This window comes from Physeter macrocephalus, chromosome 9 (genome assembly GCF_002837175.3).
Source record: "Physeter macrocephalus isolate SW-GA chromosome 9, ASM283717v5, whole genome shotgun sequence".
In the NCBI taxonomy this organism is placed as follows: Eukaryota; Metazoa; Chordata; class Mammalia; order Artiodactyla; family Physeteridae; genus Physeter; species Physeter macrocephalus.
Genome location: NC_041222.1, coordinates 74,148,269 through 74,164,378, shown reverse-complemented (window position 1 = coordinate 74,164,378; position 16,110 = coordinate 74,148,269). Strand labels below are relative to the sequence as shown.

At 38.8% G+C, this 16,110-nt stretch overlaps 1 protein-coding gene and 1 non-coding gene across 5 annotated transcripts in view; both read left to right on the top strand.

The window, feature by feature from the left end:
- The window catches only part of UBAP2 (ubiquitin associated protein 2), a 135,419-nt gene that overhangs the window by 92,074 nt on the left and 27,235 nt on the right, over positions 1-16,110 (top strand). For 3 of the 4 annotated variants that reach the window (XM_024132878.2, XM_028494060.2, XM_028494059.1), the window contains 4 exons: positions 1,955-2,020; positions 6,354-6,406; positions 11,215-11,282; positions 13,308-13,497. In XM_024132878.2, coding sequence (XP_023988646.1) covers positions 1,955-2,020; positions 6,354-6,406; positions 11,215-11,282; positions 13,308-13,497 — 377 coding nt within the window. The remainder of the gene's footprint in view (positions 1-1,954; positions 2,021-6,353; positions 6,407-11,214; positions 11,283-13,307; positions 13,498-16,110) is intronic. The other variant, XM_055087243.1, reaches the window with a different exon arrangement.
- LOC112067380 (small nucleolar RNA SNORD121A) lies at positions 13,618-13,698 on the top strand. Its single transcript, XR_002893243.1, has one exon. It is a non-coding gene; the product is annotated as a small nucleolar RNA SNORD121A (small nucleolar RNA).

The following is a 16,110-nucleotide window of genomic DNA, read 5'->3' as shown; positions in this document are numbered from 1 at the left end:
GGACAGAGGTTCCAAGGCAATTCAATGGCATACATTATACTGTATATACAAAATAACCACAAGTGGATAATAGCTCTACATGTGAAACCTGAAAGCACAACTTCTAAAGAAGATACAGGGCAAATCTTAGCCACCTTGGATTAAGCAAAAATTTCTTACATAGGGCATAATAAGCATGAGTTTAAAAGAAAAACATGGTTCTTCAGAAGAGAATAAAGAGAATGAAGGAGAAAGGCATAGTTTAGGAGGAAATATTTATTTAAAACCTCTGTTTGAAAAGGGACTGTATACAGACTGTGTAAAGAATTATCACAACTCGTTGAGAAGAAAACAGACAACCTAGTAAAATGAGCAATTAAAAATGAACAAAAAATGAAAAGTTGTGGAAATGGATGGTGATACTGGTTATATCACATTGTGAATTACTCAATGCCAGTGAACTGTACACTTAAAAAGATCAGCATGGTAAATTTTATTTACCACATAAACATTATTTTACCACAATACAAACTTGACATAGAACGGTATACACAGTCTGTATCTGTTTCAGTTTTTTTGCTATTTTACTGGAATTATGTGAGATGTAATCATTGGGGGGGGGAGACTGGGTGAAGGATAACTTCTTGTGAACGTATAATTATTTCAAAATAAAAAGTTAATGAAAAATGAGCAAATGATTTGAACAGATGCTTCACAAAGGAAGATACATGGATGGCAATAAGCACACAAAAATGTGCTAATCATCATTGGTCATTGGGGAAATACAAATTAAAACCACAGTAGGCTACCAGCTTTCATCCATTAAAATAGCTTTAAAAGAAAACTGACAGTGTCAAGTGTTAGTGAAGGTGAGGGAGTAACTCGAACTACGTTCCTGGTGTGAAAGCATACATAATACTATACTGTCTTACAATCCCAACCCTAGGTTTTTACTGAAGAGGAATGAAAACATCCACACAAAGACCTGCATGTGATGTTTATAGCGGCTTTATTTATAACCGCCACTGATTTTTAAATCAGATATTTGAAACAGAATGTTGAATTAGTCCATTAACTGCTATTTTTCTTTTTTTTTTTTTTTTTTTTTTTTTTTTTTTTTTTTTGCGGTACGCGGGCCTCTCACTGCCGTGGCCTGTCCCGTTGCGGAGCACAGGCTCCAGACGCGCAGGCTCAGCGGCCATGGCTCACGGGCCCAGCCGCTCCGCAGCATGTGGGATCTTCCCGTACCGGGGCACGAACCTGTGTCCCCTGCATCAGCAGGCGGATTCTTAACCACTGCGCCACCAGGGAAGCCCTATTTTTCTTTTTTCATATTCCTCCATCTCTTCTTCCTTCTCCTTTTGTCTTTATCTCTTCCCTCTCATTCCTCTTATTTTCATTTAGAGTAGCAGAATGTGTTCGATGCAAAATACAGTTAAAAGATGTCATCTGATGGAGTGCTGCCTATTTCTCTAGAGGCCTCACAGAATGGTATTGTCTTGTTGATAACACAGAGTTCTGAGTCTAGCCCACAGCCTCATAGGCTCAGAAACCTGACTTGACAGGATAATAATCAAATCCATTCCCTAGAGTCAGACTCAAACATTACCCAAAATAGAAAGACTGAAGGATAGTCAAAATGCTAATTTATAAATTTACTAAAAACATACCTTTTAAACAGATTGGAATGTTTTCTTTGACAAGTGGGAAGGGAACTTGGTGAACATGGGAATGAGAACAAGCATAATTGATGCAAATTGAATGTTCAAGATCTGTCTGGCTGTTAAGATTCATAGTTGGACCATAGAGTCTGTCATAGCATGGATTGCAGTAAGTTTCTTTTTCTGTGGACACACAGTATATATTTAGTTTGATGCTTTCCCTCCTTCGTTTAATTTGCTGACCAGTTTCTCTTCTGATGAATACCTTAATTGTTGTGATATGTTAAAACCTTCCATTTTACATTGATCCACAGAACTGGCATCAAATGCTCAAAATGTAGCTCAGAATCTGCCAAACAAAAATTCTTTTGGACTCAAAGGTATGAATTTTTTTTTTAATTTCTTAGTTAAGAATCTGATAAAATGCTTAAAATATCTTCCATTTTTATCAAGGCTAGCTAATAAAAATTCACCAGATGAATGTTTGTAAACTATATTTTTACAACTACTTGATAAAATAATTATCAGCTTTTGATAATGGAAGTGTTTTTCACATTGGCCTTCAAGGTGACACAGATTTTTGCATCACTGCTGTCCTTTTTTCTACAAGGCTGCCTTACATGTCCTTTTGATAGAGGGCTAACATCAAGTTAAACTGAACATAAAGCATACATCTCAGATTTATTGTTTTAAGCTAAAAATAAATTTATGTCATTGAATTTTTCTCATATGGTTAATGTGAAGGTCTGTAGGTCTACAATGGGGAGCAAGGTCTTCCTGTAAAATTTTAATATTCCAAAATAAGATTAGGACCTGACTCTGTATTCTTCTGTATCTAATGTCATGTAGTTTTTAGAGTCCGTGTATCTAGGGTGGGTCACTGTGACAGCTTGACCCTGGCTGCTGACACAGGGCTTCCCCTCTGTTGCTTGACATAACACCTTACCATGTTGGACTTCTGCTTACAATTTCATACGTTGTCTTCTGCCTGCTTTTAAATGTACTCAGGGGGCTTCCCTGGTGGCACAGTGGTTAAGAATCCACCTGTCGGTGCAGGGGACACAGGTTCGAGCCCTGGTCCGGGAACATCCCACATGTCGCAGGGCAACTGAGCCCGTGTGTCACAACTACTGAGCCCACGCTCCCTAGAGCCCTAGAGCCGCAACAAGAGAAGCCATCGCAATGAGAAGCCTGCACACCACAAAGAAGAGTAGCCCTCACTTTCTGCAACTAGAGAAAGCCTGCACGCAGTAACGAAGACCCAATGCAGCCAAAAATAAATAAAAACAAAAAAAGTAAATTTAAATGTACTCAGCTTCTCATCCTCTTCTACGTGTCTAAGTTTGCGTTTTAATTATTTTCATAATACTCCTCTCTAAGTGGTAGGCCAGTCTCTTTACATATCATATATAAGAATGTGTGTTTTAAATTACTATCACTGAATTGTACACTTAAAAAATGATTACCGTAGTAAATTTTATAAGTATTTTGCCACAACTTACACATTTTTGGGGGAAAAAAAAGGATGTTCTGAACTTTAGGTTAATTTTAATATTTTATAATTTTTTGTAATGCCTCATCATTGTTTCTCTCCCCTGGAATATCCCTTCTTTTTTTTTTTAAAAAAGAAAAATTTATTCATTCGTTTATTTATTTGGCTGTACCAGGTCTTAGTTGTGGCATTTAGACTCTTAGCTGAGGCATGTGGGATCTAGTTCTCTGACCAGGGATCGAACCCGGGCCTCCTGCATTGGGAGCGCAGAGTCTAACCACTGAACCACCAGGGAAGTCCCGAATATCCCTTCTTAAATATCTGTTCAGATATTTTCCAGCCTTCAAGGTTTTTGCTGTGATTCATCTTCCCCATAAAGTTTCTCTTAGCATTCTAGCTTTCCATAACTTTTCATCCTGTAAATTTCCAGTGTATTAATCAGATTCATGTAATTTATATATCATTCAGTAATATACTACCCTGATCACTCTCTAAATTTTTACTTGTCTTTTCAGTGAGATATGACTTTGATACCTAGCATCATGCTTTCTTTACATGTAGGCTTTTAACCCAGTATTATTTGGTTGGTGATTGATGATGAAAGCTTCCTAAGGAAAATTCATCATAAATTGTTTCCTGTTATAATCTTAGTTGCTTTGAAGGTGGAAGTTTTATGAATGATTTTTGAGGCTTTTTCTATTTCTTGACTAGAGTGTTCCTAAATCTGCTTAGAATGAGCCTCAGCTTTTTATAGAATTTGTAGTTTTTAGAGTACTGTCTCCTATGATGAATTTGACAGCATGAACACAGGGTAAGTTGGATGGAGGCGGCACCAAGACCACTATGTACTGGCCATCTTTGAAATTAGTCTGCTTGTAAATTTTTAAAACTATGCAAGGAAATATAGTAAAAGGTTGGAGATTATGTATTAGTACTTAAGAAAGGCACTAATTAGTACTTAAGAAAGGAAGATGATAGTGAAGTATAGGTGGATGGCTTGTCTTGGATTCATTTAGCTTTGCGTACAGTGTGCTAAGAGGCCTGTGCAGGGGTCTAGAGATCCAGGTTCCAGTACTGATTTCTGACTGGGACTAATTGCACCTTGTGTTTCTTCACTTAAACTATTATGTCTTTCTGCTTTCGTTTATGAAAATAATTTAATTCAAAGAGATGTTTTGGGGGCACATAAATTGATAGTTGTTTTGTGACATTTCTGGAGAAATTATGGAAACCATTTAAAGATATGATAAATTAGCCAAAACAAAGGATCGGATTGTCAGTTCAGATATTGAAACCTGGGACTTCCCTGCTGGAACAGTGGTTAAGAATCCGCCTGCCAATGCAGGGGACACGGGTTCAAGCCCTGGTCCGGGAAGATCCCACATGCCGCGGAGCAACTAAGCCTGTGTGCCACAACTACTGAGCCTGCACTCTAGAGTCCGCGAGCCACAACTACTGAGCCTGCGTGCCACAACTACTGAAGCCCGTGCGCCTAGAGCCCGTGCTCCGCAGCAAGAGAAGCCACTGCAGTGAGAAGCCCATGCACTGCAATGAAGAGTAGCCCCTGCTCGCCGCAACTAGAGAAAAGCCTGCGCACAGCAATGAAGACCCAATGCAGCCAAAAATAAATAAATAAATGTATTTAAAAAAATATTGAAACCTTTATCTATCAAGCTTTACTGTTATTTCAAGGATACATGCGATTGAGAGGGACAGAAGAGCAGGGAGTTCTTCCCTGCAATGCATATATCCTGTGATCCACAGTATAGGTGAAGTCTCTAAGTGGTGTGTGTAGGTGTCTTACACACCAGAGAATGTTTTCAGGTTTGAAACATCTCCGTTTTATAACCACAGAGTAGCATATCTTGGGTGGTATTTTACAAGGAGCCATGCTCCATAAATCCGTAGTTTCTACTTTTGTTTGCCATGATCAGTCTTAAATTAGGGACATCCTATTGAAAGTATTCCATAGAAAAGGACTCTTTTCTTAGGTGACACCATCAGTTTAGTTATTAGGTTATTGACATGATTCCAAGGAAGTTAGATCTGTTCATCTGCCTTTTTCCTTCAGGGGTATGCCCTTCCTTTTCCCACACACAAACCTCATTGTAAGTCAGATGCTCAACTTATTTTTTCCCATTGAAGGAACTGAAAACATTCACAATCCCACTTCCTGATGGTGGTTATAGTTAGTATCTTGGTGTGCTTCCTTTTAAAAGCATTTTATTTGGGCATGTGTTTGCACGTATGCTTTAAAATAATGGGAATATACTTATACAGAATCGCTAAGCACTAACGTCAGCATATCTGAACTCATATGCTTTTCTTTAAAGCATAATTGTTTTATATATAAATGATTGTTCTGTAAGAACCGTTTGAGCACATTTTCTGTACCTGCTCATCAGGAGTTAATAGCCACAGACTTTATATGAATAGGACTAATGTTTAGCTTTGCTGGAGACCTCTTAGGAAACCATACAGTGGAACTAATATAAAAAGCATACTTCTTGGGTCTTTCCTGATGGCACGGTGGTTAAGATTCCGCCTGCCAATGCAGGGGACACGGGTTCGATCCCTGGTCCAGGAAGATCCCACATGTTACAGAGCAGCTAAGCCCGTGCGCCACAACTACTGAGCCTATGCTCTAGAGCCCAAGAGCCACAACTACTGAGCCCAGGCGCTCTAGGGCCCACGTGCTGCAACTGCAGAGCCCGCATGCTCCACAACAAGAGAAACCACTGCAATGAGAAGAGTAGCCCCTGCTCACCACAACAAAGCCTGCGCACAGCAACGAAGACCCAATACAGCCAAGAAAAAAAGAAAAGCATACTTCTCTAAATTTGATAATCCACCTGAAATGAGGGCCCAAAGCAGAGCTGCCTTATACTGAATTGTGTTCTTTTAAATAATATATATCATAAGGAACTCCTTGTTAAACATATTTATTTGTGCTGTGCCATACTTTCTTAAGGCAGAATTGCTTGGATATCATCCAAAAGCAGTCTGAGACATTGGTTTTGAGTTTTTGTGGATAGTACTTAGCCAAGTTGCATTTGAAAACACGACTGATTTTCTTGAGATAGATTAAGAGCCTCATATTTCTTGGATTGTAAACTATATTGCTAATGATATATGTCATATATCTTGTGCCATACACAATAGAGAACCACTTGGAATCCGACATTATTTGACTTTGCGGTGTAAACTGTGATTGTCAACAGGGGCCTGGAAGAATTCTGTGGACGAGTGGACAACGGAAGACTGGACTGAAGATGTAAGTGTTTAGCACCAGATCTGACCATCTTTCTTTTGGATTCTGGTAGGGACACATGGTACTTTGAGGAAAGCTTGAGACACCTTACGGCTGTGCTTGGCTCCCTTTCAGACTTCTGTGATTACCATGTTGTTGTTTTTTAGCAGATACTTCTCAGAAGGAAGTTGGTGTTTTCAGGTTTTTGAGAAACTTGGTTTTAAAGCAACCGTTTAAAGATGACCAGTTGTTGGGACTTCCCTTGAGGTCCAGTGGTTAAGACTGTGCTTCCAATGCAGGGGGCACAGGTTCAATCCCTGGTCAGGGAACTAAGATCCCACATGCCACGTGGTGCAGCCAAAAAAAAAAAAAAGACCAGGTGTTAAGTAGGAGTGACATTTTTTTCTCTATCTTTGTTTTATTTGGCCTGATAACTAGCTGATGCTATTATCCTGGCCTGTGAACAATACTTACTCTTTATAACCTTTTTATTAAAGGAGACAGTCTATGTTTGGGGTTTATAGTTGAAATTAACCTGAATAAATCATTCTGGTTCTAGGCCCAACCAATTCCCTTTTCAACTAGACTGGCTCTTTTTGTATTCATTTATTCCACAGACATTTTTGAATATACCATACTAGCTTCTGGGTAGTGTTGATCTCTAGGTTCTGTGTTCAGCATAAGATATCTTAACCATTTTTCTGTTTCACTCTTAAGGCCCAGAACAAAAGTATGTACATGTTAGAGAGTTACAGCTGACATTGGAAGGGAGAGAATAAAGGGTTTACAAATATTGACCTTCAAGATTGCATAAAGTGACCCAGACTTTGAGATTTTATTTTTCTTTTCGAGATTATTCCCTGTCTCCCCATTTTGTACTCACAAACATTTTTTAAAAAGAAACAAAACTGCACTTGTACTTTCTTTCTTTTGAGCACTATTTTATCTGACTTGTTAGGGATGAGCTGGGTAGGGTATGAAAAAGAAAGATATGCTCATTTGATTGGAATTTTGGAAATTTAGGGTTTTTTATTTTCTTCTGCTACATGCTAACCATAAGTCCTTGGGGTATGATGTCAGTGGGCTCTCTGTTACCTGTAATCTGAGGAGACTGAACTAGATGGGTGGCTATTAGAATCAGTGGAGGGATGGTACCAGTGATGATAAGAAGTGAGAGTGAGCAGCCTGTGGACACCATACCTTATTTCAAACAGAGCTGTCCTACTTGTAAATGCTTTGTGTTACTAGAATTTTTTTAAATTAATTAATTATTTTTGGCTGTGTTGGGTCTTTGTTGCTGCACACGGGCTTTCTCTAGTTGCGGCGAGCAGGAGCTACTCTTCGTTGTGTTGCGCGGGCTTCTCATCGCAGTGGCTTCTCTTATTGCAGAGCACGGGCTCTAGGTGAGCAGGCTCAGTGTGGCTCACAGGCTCTAGAGCGCAGGCTCAGTAGTTGTGGCGCACGGGCCCAGCTGTTCCGCGGCATGTGGGATCCTCCAAGACCGGGGCCCGAACCCACGTCCCCTGCCTTGGCAGGCAGACTCTCAACCTCTGTGCCACCAGGGAAGTCCCTAGAATTTTTGCTAAGAGTTTGTTGGGAGAAAAAAAGGCTTCCAGAGCTAAAAGCTTTATATCTCCTTGCCTGTTGTCTGGGTCAGTAGGTAGGTTAGAAGGGGCACAGGTTCAATCCCTGGTCAGGGAACTAAAATCCCCAATGCCCCGGGGGGCAGCCAAAAAAAAAAAAAGACCAGGTGTTAAGTAGGAGTGACATTTTTTTCTCTATCTTTGTTTTATTTGGCCTGATAACTAGCTGATGCTATTATCCTGGCCTGTGAACAATACTTACTCTTTATAACCTTTTTATTAAAGGAGACAGTCTATGTTTGGGGTTTATAGTTGAAATTAACCTGAATAAATCATTCTGGTTCTAGGCCCAACCAATTCCCTTTTCAACTAGACTGGCTCTTTTTGTATTCATTTATTCCACAGACATTTTTGAATATACCATACTAGCTTCTGGGTAGTGTTGATCTCTAGGTTCTGTGTTCAGCATAAGATATCTTAACCATTTTTCTGTTTCACTCTTAAGGCCCAGAACAAAAGTATGTACATGTTAGAGAGTTACAGCTGACATTGGAAGGGAGAGAATAAAGGGTTTACAAATATTGACCTTCAAGATTGCATAAAGTGACCCAGACTTTGAGATTTTATTTTTCTTTTCGAGATTATTCCCTGTCTCCCCATTTTGTACTCACAAACATTTTTTAAAAAGAAACAAAACTGCACTTGTACTTTCTTTCTTTTGAGCACTATTTTATCTGACTTGTTAGGGATGAGCTGGGTAGGGTATGAAAAAGAAAGATATGCTCATTTGATTGGAATTTTGGAAATTTAGGGTTTTTTATTTTCTTCTGCTACATGCTAACCATAAGTCCTTGGGGTATGATGTCAGTGGGCTCTCTGTTACCTGTAATCTGAGGAGACTGAACTAGATGGGTGGCTATTAGAATCAGTGGAGGGATGGTACCAGTGATGATAAGAAGTGAGAGTGAGCAGCCTGTGGACACCATACCTTATTTCAAACAGAGCTGTCCTACTTGTAAATGCTTTGTGTTACTAGAATTTTTTTAAATTAATTAATTATTTTTGGCTGTGTTGGGTCTTTGTTGCTGCACACGGGCTTTCTCTAGTTGCGGCGAGCAGGAGCTACTCTTCGTTGTGTTGCGCGGGCTTCTCATCGCAGTGGCTTCTCTTATTGCAGAGCACGGGCTCTAGGTGAGCAGGCTCAGTGTGGCTCACAGGCTCTAGAGCGCAGGCTCAGTAGTTGTGGCGCACGGGCCCAGCTGTTCCGCGGCATGTGGGATCCTCCAAGACCGGGGCCCGAACCCACGTCCCCTGCCTTGGCAGGCAGACTCTCAACCTCTGTGCCACCAGGGAAGTCCCTAGAATTTTTGCTAAGAGTTTGTTGGGAGAAAAAAAGGCTTCCAGAGCTAAAAGCTTTATATCTCCTTGCCTGTTGTCTGGGTCAGTAGGTAGGTTAGAAAGTCAACAGGCTGGCAGAGGGCAGATGACCCGTATTCAGATTCTAGCTGGGTTGACCTGTTGACCTCAGATGAGGCATCTTTCCTTTCTGAGCCTCCTATTTTTCATCCCCAAAACGAGTATCATAATAACTGTCATGCCTAACTGATGGGATTTTTCTGTGCTTCAGATGAGGTCTTATGATGTAAGTCTGCTAACAGGCAGTTCAAATGTACACACATATAGGCAGTAATATTCTGCTGTATAGACCATATTGAATCATAAAAGAATTACAATAGGGAATTTGGGCATCTTCTTTTCTCAGGAAATATCAAAATTACTTCAGAGTTTTCTGACATATACAAAGTAATGGTGATTGAAAGGTGAGTAATCTAAAATGCAAATCCTAAATTCCTTCTAGAGTTTAGGAGAAGAAAACTGCAATTTTCTGTACCCTACTGGGTTAGATAGATTTCAGTGATAAATGTAGTTCTCATTTTCCTTGAACTTAATATTTTCAAGGCTTTAGATCTACTCTATTGTTACTTTTAATAGAATTACTCCTTAATTGCTTCTCTCTTTGTCTTAGTTTAATTTGTAAGATTCTTTAAGGCAAAAATGGATTCCTTAGAATTCTTAAGATACTACCTTGGATTAGGGTGCAGCATAGCATAAGCCTTTCTTGTTGAAACAGTATAATCAATTCAGCACTTTCGTTTTTACGGAGAATGAACATCTACTGTCTGCTCTGCCCCTGCCTTAATATCAGTGTCTTAGGAAGTCTGATTTTATGCTGGGTTTCAGAGTTCTGAGACATTTAGCGTTGTTAAGAATTCCAGCAGTCTTCGAATAGCATTTTCATTAATTTTTCACATTATGTCATTAGATCAACAATATCAGCCTGTAAAAGCCCATGCCCCGCTTTGAAAACAAAAGGAGTCTGCCTTTCAACAATGTAAATTGAGGTTTCAAGAAATTTTATCCTGTGTGCCTTAAAAGTACCTTAAAACAATATGCATGAATCTCAAAGCAATTATGTTGAGTCAAAAAAGTCAGACAAAAAAGACTGTATGTTTAAAAATTCCACTTAAAATTCTGGAAAATACAGCCTAATCTGTAGTGACAGAAAACATACCGGTGGTTGGCTGGGGACGAAAGTGAGTGCTCGAGGAATTGATTACACAGGGACAGGAGCAAACTTTTAGGGTAATAGATGCGTTCATTGTCTTGATTTGGTGATGGTCTCACGGAATATACATATGACACAACTCATTCAATTATTCGTTTTGAATATTTGCAGTTTATTGTATGTGTTATACCTCAATAAAATTATTTTGATAAAAACAGTAAGGAAAATCTATGACTAGTAAACCTATTACTAATAAACAAAATACTAAAACCATCTGTGTTTGGGGAAAGAGAACGTCAATTATTTTGCCTTTTCAAACTTTCCAATCCTTTTTGGTGTTTATAGTAACATTAGTGGTGGTTTTTATTGGTGTTCTCATTTTATATAATGTGAAGTAGAATAGTGAAACTGGGACTTGAACTGTGGCACAAGGGTCTGGCTTTACTACTTCACTTTCTTGTTTCGCTGATGTGGAGTTCTTTTGTGGGATTATCAATCTAAATTTATCTTCGCCATAAGAAAATTATGTGCCATGATCACTCATGTATTTCTTTTCCTTTGACCACCTTTTGGGTGAACTAGAATAAGAGTACCAGTGACTAAAAATTGTCAGGAATTTGATACATTTTGATTAAAATAAAGATTAAAATAAGATTAAAATATTTTTAATCCTTTCATTGCAGCTTTCTGAAACAAAGATCTTCACTTCCTCATCTGTTCCAGCAGAGCATCTCGCCACACCTGGGCAAAGGTAAACGCTTTCCCCCACCTTTTGTTTTTTAGTCAAAGCATAATTGAAATTTCTTGCCTCAGGAGAGTTGTTTTCTTCCTCAGATCTCTTTCTATTTTTTACCCTTTTCTTGACTCTTTCTGTTTTTTCTCTTTTTTGTGTAAGACTTTTATTTTATCCCTAACTTACTTGGTGAGCTGACAGAGCCTCCATCATTTCCTAATTTGTTGTGATCACTGATGAATTAAAATAGCAATTATGTTTGTATTAGAATTTGTGACAGAGATAATGTTAAATCTATTTAATGGTTCTTTTTTTACTTTTGTAAGCATACTGTTTTTGACAGATAAACTTAACAGAACTGTCCTTTGGTTTCTTCATATAATACCATTTATTTAGATCTTCTCAGGGTAGTACAAACTTCTCATTTTATATGGGTTCTACTAGTTTTAATCTACTAACTTCATAGATTACAGAAAAGGAAGGAGCTTTGGGGGTAATAGAAACATTGTTAGAATGTGTGCAGAATTGTTATTGAAAAGCATTTATTTGCATCCTAGTGTTTACAATAACTCTAAAAACCTTTGATTATGGTATCAAAATGCAGTGATCTAGAAGGATGAGAGCCTTGATATATATGACATCTGAGCATTTAAGACAGTTTTGAACCCAACATGCTCAATCTCTTGCTAAGTGTGATGGTTATAAGACTTCATTATAGGGAAATAAAAACGATCAAAGGTTATGTCTTGCAATATATTTTGTGAATTGCTCAGAATTTCTCCTTAAATGGATGTATCTTCTGCATTGTATTTAGTACTCAATGAATTTGATAGGATCATTTTCATTTAAAAAATAAGAAGTGGACCTTTTCAATGGTTATTTTTCAGAAGACAGTGCTGGACTGTTTTTCATGCAAAAGTCTTATCAATCTTTTGGAATCGAACTTGGTTCTGGTGTTTTTAGTAATGGAACTTTTAAGATGGGTCATATGGAATATAACCACTGTGGATTTGTATCCCTAGAATTAGGCTGTCATAAGTTAGAACATTACCTTGGGGTCCAAAATACTAGATCCCATAACTTCAATCCGGTTATGGGAACATGAGAGTTGGTAGTGGATAAGGAGAGAAACTTAGGCCTAGGAACTTTGCTGTATATCACAAGTGAGTTTTGAATTATTTGACCTTCCAGAATCTGCCTCACTGGCATGGTCAGAGTTTCCGTTAGGAGAACTGCCTGGAACTGGCCTTTAAAAAGATTTAATGGAGCAAATTATCATGTTAGGTCATCCTGTGGAGAAATTAGTGGCTCATTCCCATGTCAAGTAGTATATTACTTGGAAGATCACTTTTTCCTCATGCTTTCAGGTTTTAAGACCATGATTCTCAAATTTGAATCTCTGTCTTTCTGGGGACATTATAAGAATTCTAGTTAACAGAGTATTTGTTAATACATTGTGCATTTTTTCCTAAATATTTAAGAGAGAAATTATATGAGATTTATATAAATGTAAATATATTATTGGATAGAATGCAGAACTTACAGGAATATTTATGATAAATGTCAGACTGCTTCAGTGGTCTAGTACGGCTTTGGTCCTCATTCCTCAAAAATATGGAATCACTCTCCTTTATGAAAGTTTAGGAGAGACTGGTTTCAAGTGATAAAGGGAGCCAGATATTCTAAAGGAAACAAGCCAGACTTGAGAGAACTGTTTAAGTGTACTCAGTTGCTCCAGGTTTTCAAATCGGTTGTCATTGTGCCATTTCTGTGGAAACATCTTAATGCACCTTTTCGTTTCTCTTCTCTGCAAAGCCCTGTTTCAGTCTCTGTGGCTCGGTATGCCTTTTTGGGGAGGAGCAGTGTGTGGCGGATGATTGATTCCCGGCTTTTGGCTCCTTTAAACTCCAGTTTCCAAAGGTTTTCGTCACTGGGATTATTTTTAGCCTGAACTTATTATTTTATATTGATTCACTTCTCAAATTCATTTTTTTGGTGAGATTTGCTAATGACTCATTCTTCATTTGCTTTTTGTCTGCTTAGTGTTGATCTGGTAGCCTTGCTCCAGAAGCCTGTTCCTCACAGTCAAGCCTCAGAAGTCAACTCCTTTGAAACTTCCCAACAGCAGGGCTTTGGCCAAGCCCTTGTCTTCACAAATTCTCAGCACAACAATCAGATGGCACAAGGGACTGGCAGCTCCACTGCTGTCAATCCCTATCCACCTCAGAGTCTGGTAACTCACTTTTATTTCAGTATGGGATTTTAAGGAATGTACCCATGAACAAATGTATTCTAGAATGACACATGCCTTATGATTATTTTTTACATATAAAAATTTCTACACTAGATCTCAGTCCAGAAAACAATGATGTGATAATTTCCAAGCACATATCTGATGATGCCATGTGGAATTCAACTACTGAGTTTTCTGGATGAAGATAAAAATACTTCTTTATGATTAGTTGAATTATGAATTAGTTTAGTCATAATCATTTAGTTAGACATCCTTCTTACTAATGATTTTTTTTCTTGGATTTTTTTTCAAAGTCTGTCTCTATACTTAAGATGTTAAATTTTCGTTTGTTTTCCAGTTTACTTAAATGCTAATGTTTGTAAGTATTGGCTTGCTAATATGGAGGAACAGTTCTTTCTAGGTCTGCCTAGGTTCTTACATTTTTTGCATTTTTATTTGTTATTCTAAAAATTATGTAGTAGAGGCCCTTAGAAATTTGAATGCGTTTTCAATGGAACAGTGTCATCTGTTGCTGCATATATGACTCTGGCTCCCATAAGAATTAAACTCCCATCAGAAAGAAGTTCAGGAACCTTTAGTGAAGCATATGAAGATAGGTGATGGGAATAAAAGAGCATAGAACGTGAAAGAATGTAGCTGCAGAATGGTGAACTCAAGTCCCTATCCAAGTGTGGGCAGTTCTGAGTTGGCAGAGGGGAGGTTGGAAGGACAATAAACACAGATCCACAGCTTTCCCTAGTGACAATTACTTTGGTTCATTCTTTGCTGTGTTTTACCTGAAATCTACAGTTGAGAAATGGAATTTCTTATGAATACGATATATGATAATCACCCTCTCCCACTTGACTCAAAATCCTTTGCTGTTCCCTAAAATAAATGGAGAATTGAATATGTAAACTTTTCATCGCTATCTTCTACTCTACATAGTCATGTCATGTCAAGTGTAACTGGCTTGGGAACTTGACATTTTTAGTGCCATTGTTGATAGTGTTTGAGAGGGTATCAGTGCTTGAAGTCAGACAGGCCCAAGGCAGGGTGCTGTCTCTGTTTTGAGAGAGCCCAGTAATACCCCTGAGTTTGATTGAACCATCCAATTCCTTTCCTCCATCTGCCACTGGTATACTGATGTGATGTCCTTGCTGACTTGCTGGAATCATAGGCCACTGAGAGCATAGATAAGACATGAGTTGAGTTTTTGTTTTTGTTTCTGTTTTTTACAGCGTCCCTCAGGTATGTTGCTTTTTGTTGTAGACAACATCTTGAGAAACTGGAGTAAGAATTGTTTGTTTAGCATATTAGAGCAGTGGTTCTCAACCTGACTATACTTTTTTTTTTTTTTAATATTTTTATTTATTTATTTGGCTGCATTGGGTCTTAGCTGCAGCACGCGGGATCTTCATTGCGGCATGCGGGCTTTTCTCTAGTTGTGGCGTGTGGGCTCTAGAGTGCGCAGGCTTAGTTGCCCCACGGCATGTGGGATCTTAGTTCCCCAACCAGGAATTAAGTGTCCCCTGCATTGGAAGGCGGATTCTTATACCACTGGACTACCAGGGAAGTTCCAACCCTATTATACTTTTATAATCATTGGAAAACTTTAGTTAATAACAACATTAATAATGATAATAATAGTAAAATTATACCAGATTCTACACAGGACCAATCAGATCAGAATCTTTGGGCTTGGGAGTTGGGCACTTGTGTGTGCTTATGTATATGTGAGTGCATGTGCACAAGTGTACTAACAGACACATTTGTAAACTGCCCCTATTGATTGAAATGCATAGGTGGAATTAAAGTCCTGTGGTACGTGTTACCTAAAGCAAGGTGCTAGTCATTGATGCAGTGATGTCATCGTGTTGTGAAACACACAGAAAGTGCATTAAGATTAAATGCTGAAACAGGATAGAGATTAGGTAAGAAAAGAGAAAGAATAGAAGCATCATCCAAGAAGCCTTTATTGAGCAAGTAGGCTTGAGCTAGGTTTTGGTGGATTTATAGCAACATTAGAGTAGTGTAGCGGGCAGCATGAGCACAGAACCATTAGTAGCGATAAGTAATGTTAGCACTACTGTTCTAATAGAAGCAGATTCTGTGTTTGATGTGCAATAATTGCCAACAACCTAGTTTTGGAGAATTTGGATATCTTTAGAACAACTGGGATAGATAGTCCATGCCTTTGGAAATTGATAGCAGAAATAATTCCACTTTCTTTTTTGCGGTACACGGACCTCTCACTGTTGTGGCCTCTCCCGCTGCGGAGCACAGGCTCCGGACGCGCAGGCTCAGCGGCCATGGCTCACGGGCCCTGCCGCTCCGCGGCATGTGGGATCTTCCCGGACCGGGGCACGAACCCGTGTCCCCTGCATCGGCAGGCGGACTCTCAACCACTGCGCCACCAGGGAAGCCCAATTCCACTTTCTAGATCTGACCTCTTGATGGAATGCAAATCATTTCTATTTTTAACCTTTAAGATGGTTATGGAAAGGTGTTTTTTAAAATTTTTTTAATGTTTGCTTGTTTACTTATTTATTGACCACACTACACGGCATGTGGGATCTTAGTTCCCCAACCAGGGATCGAACCTGTGCCCCG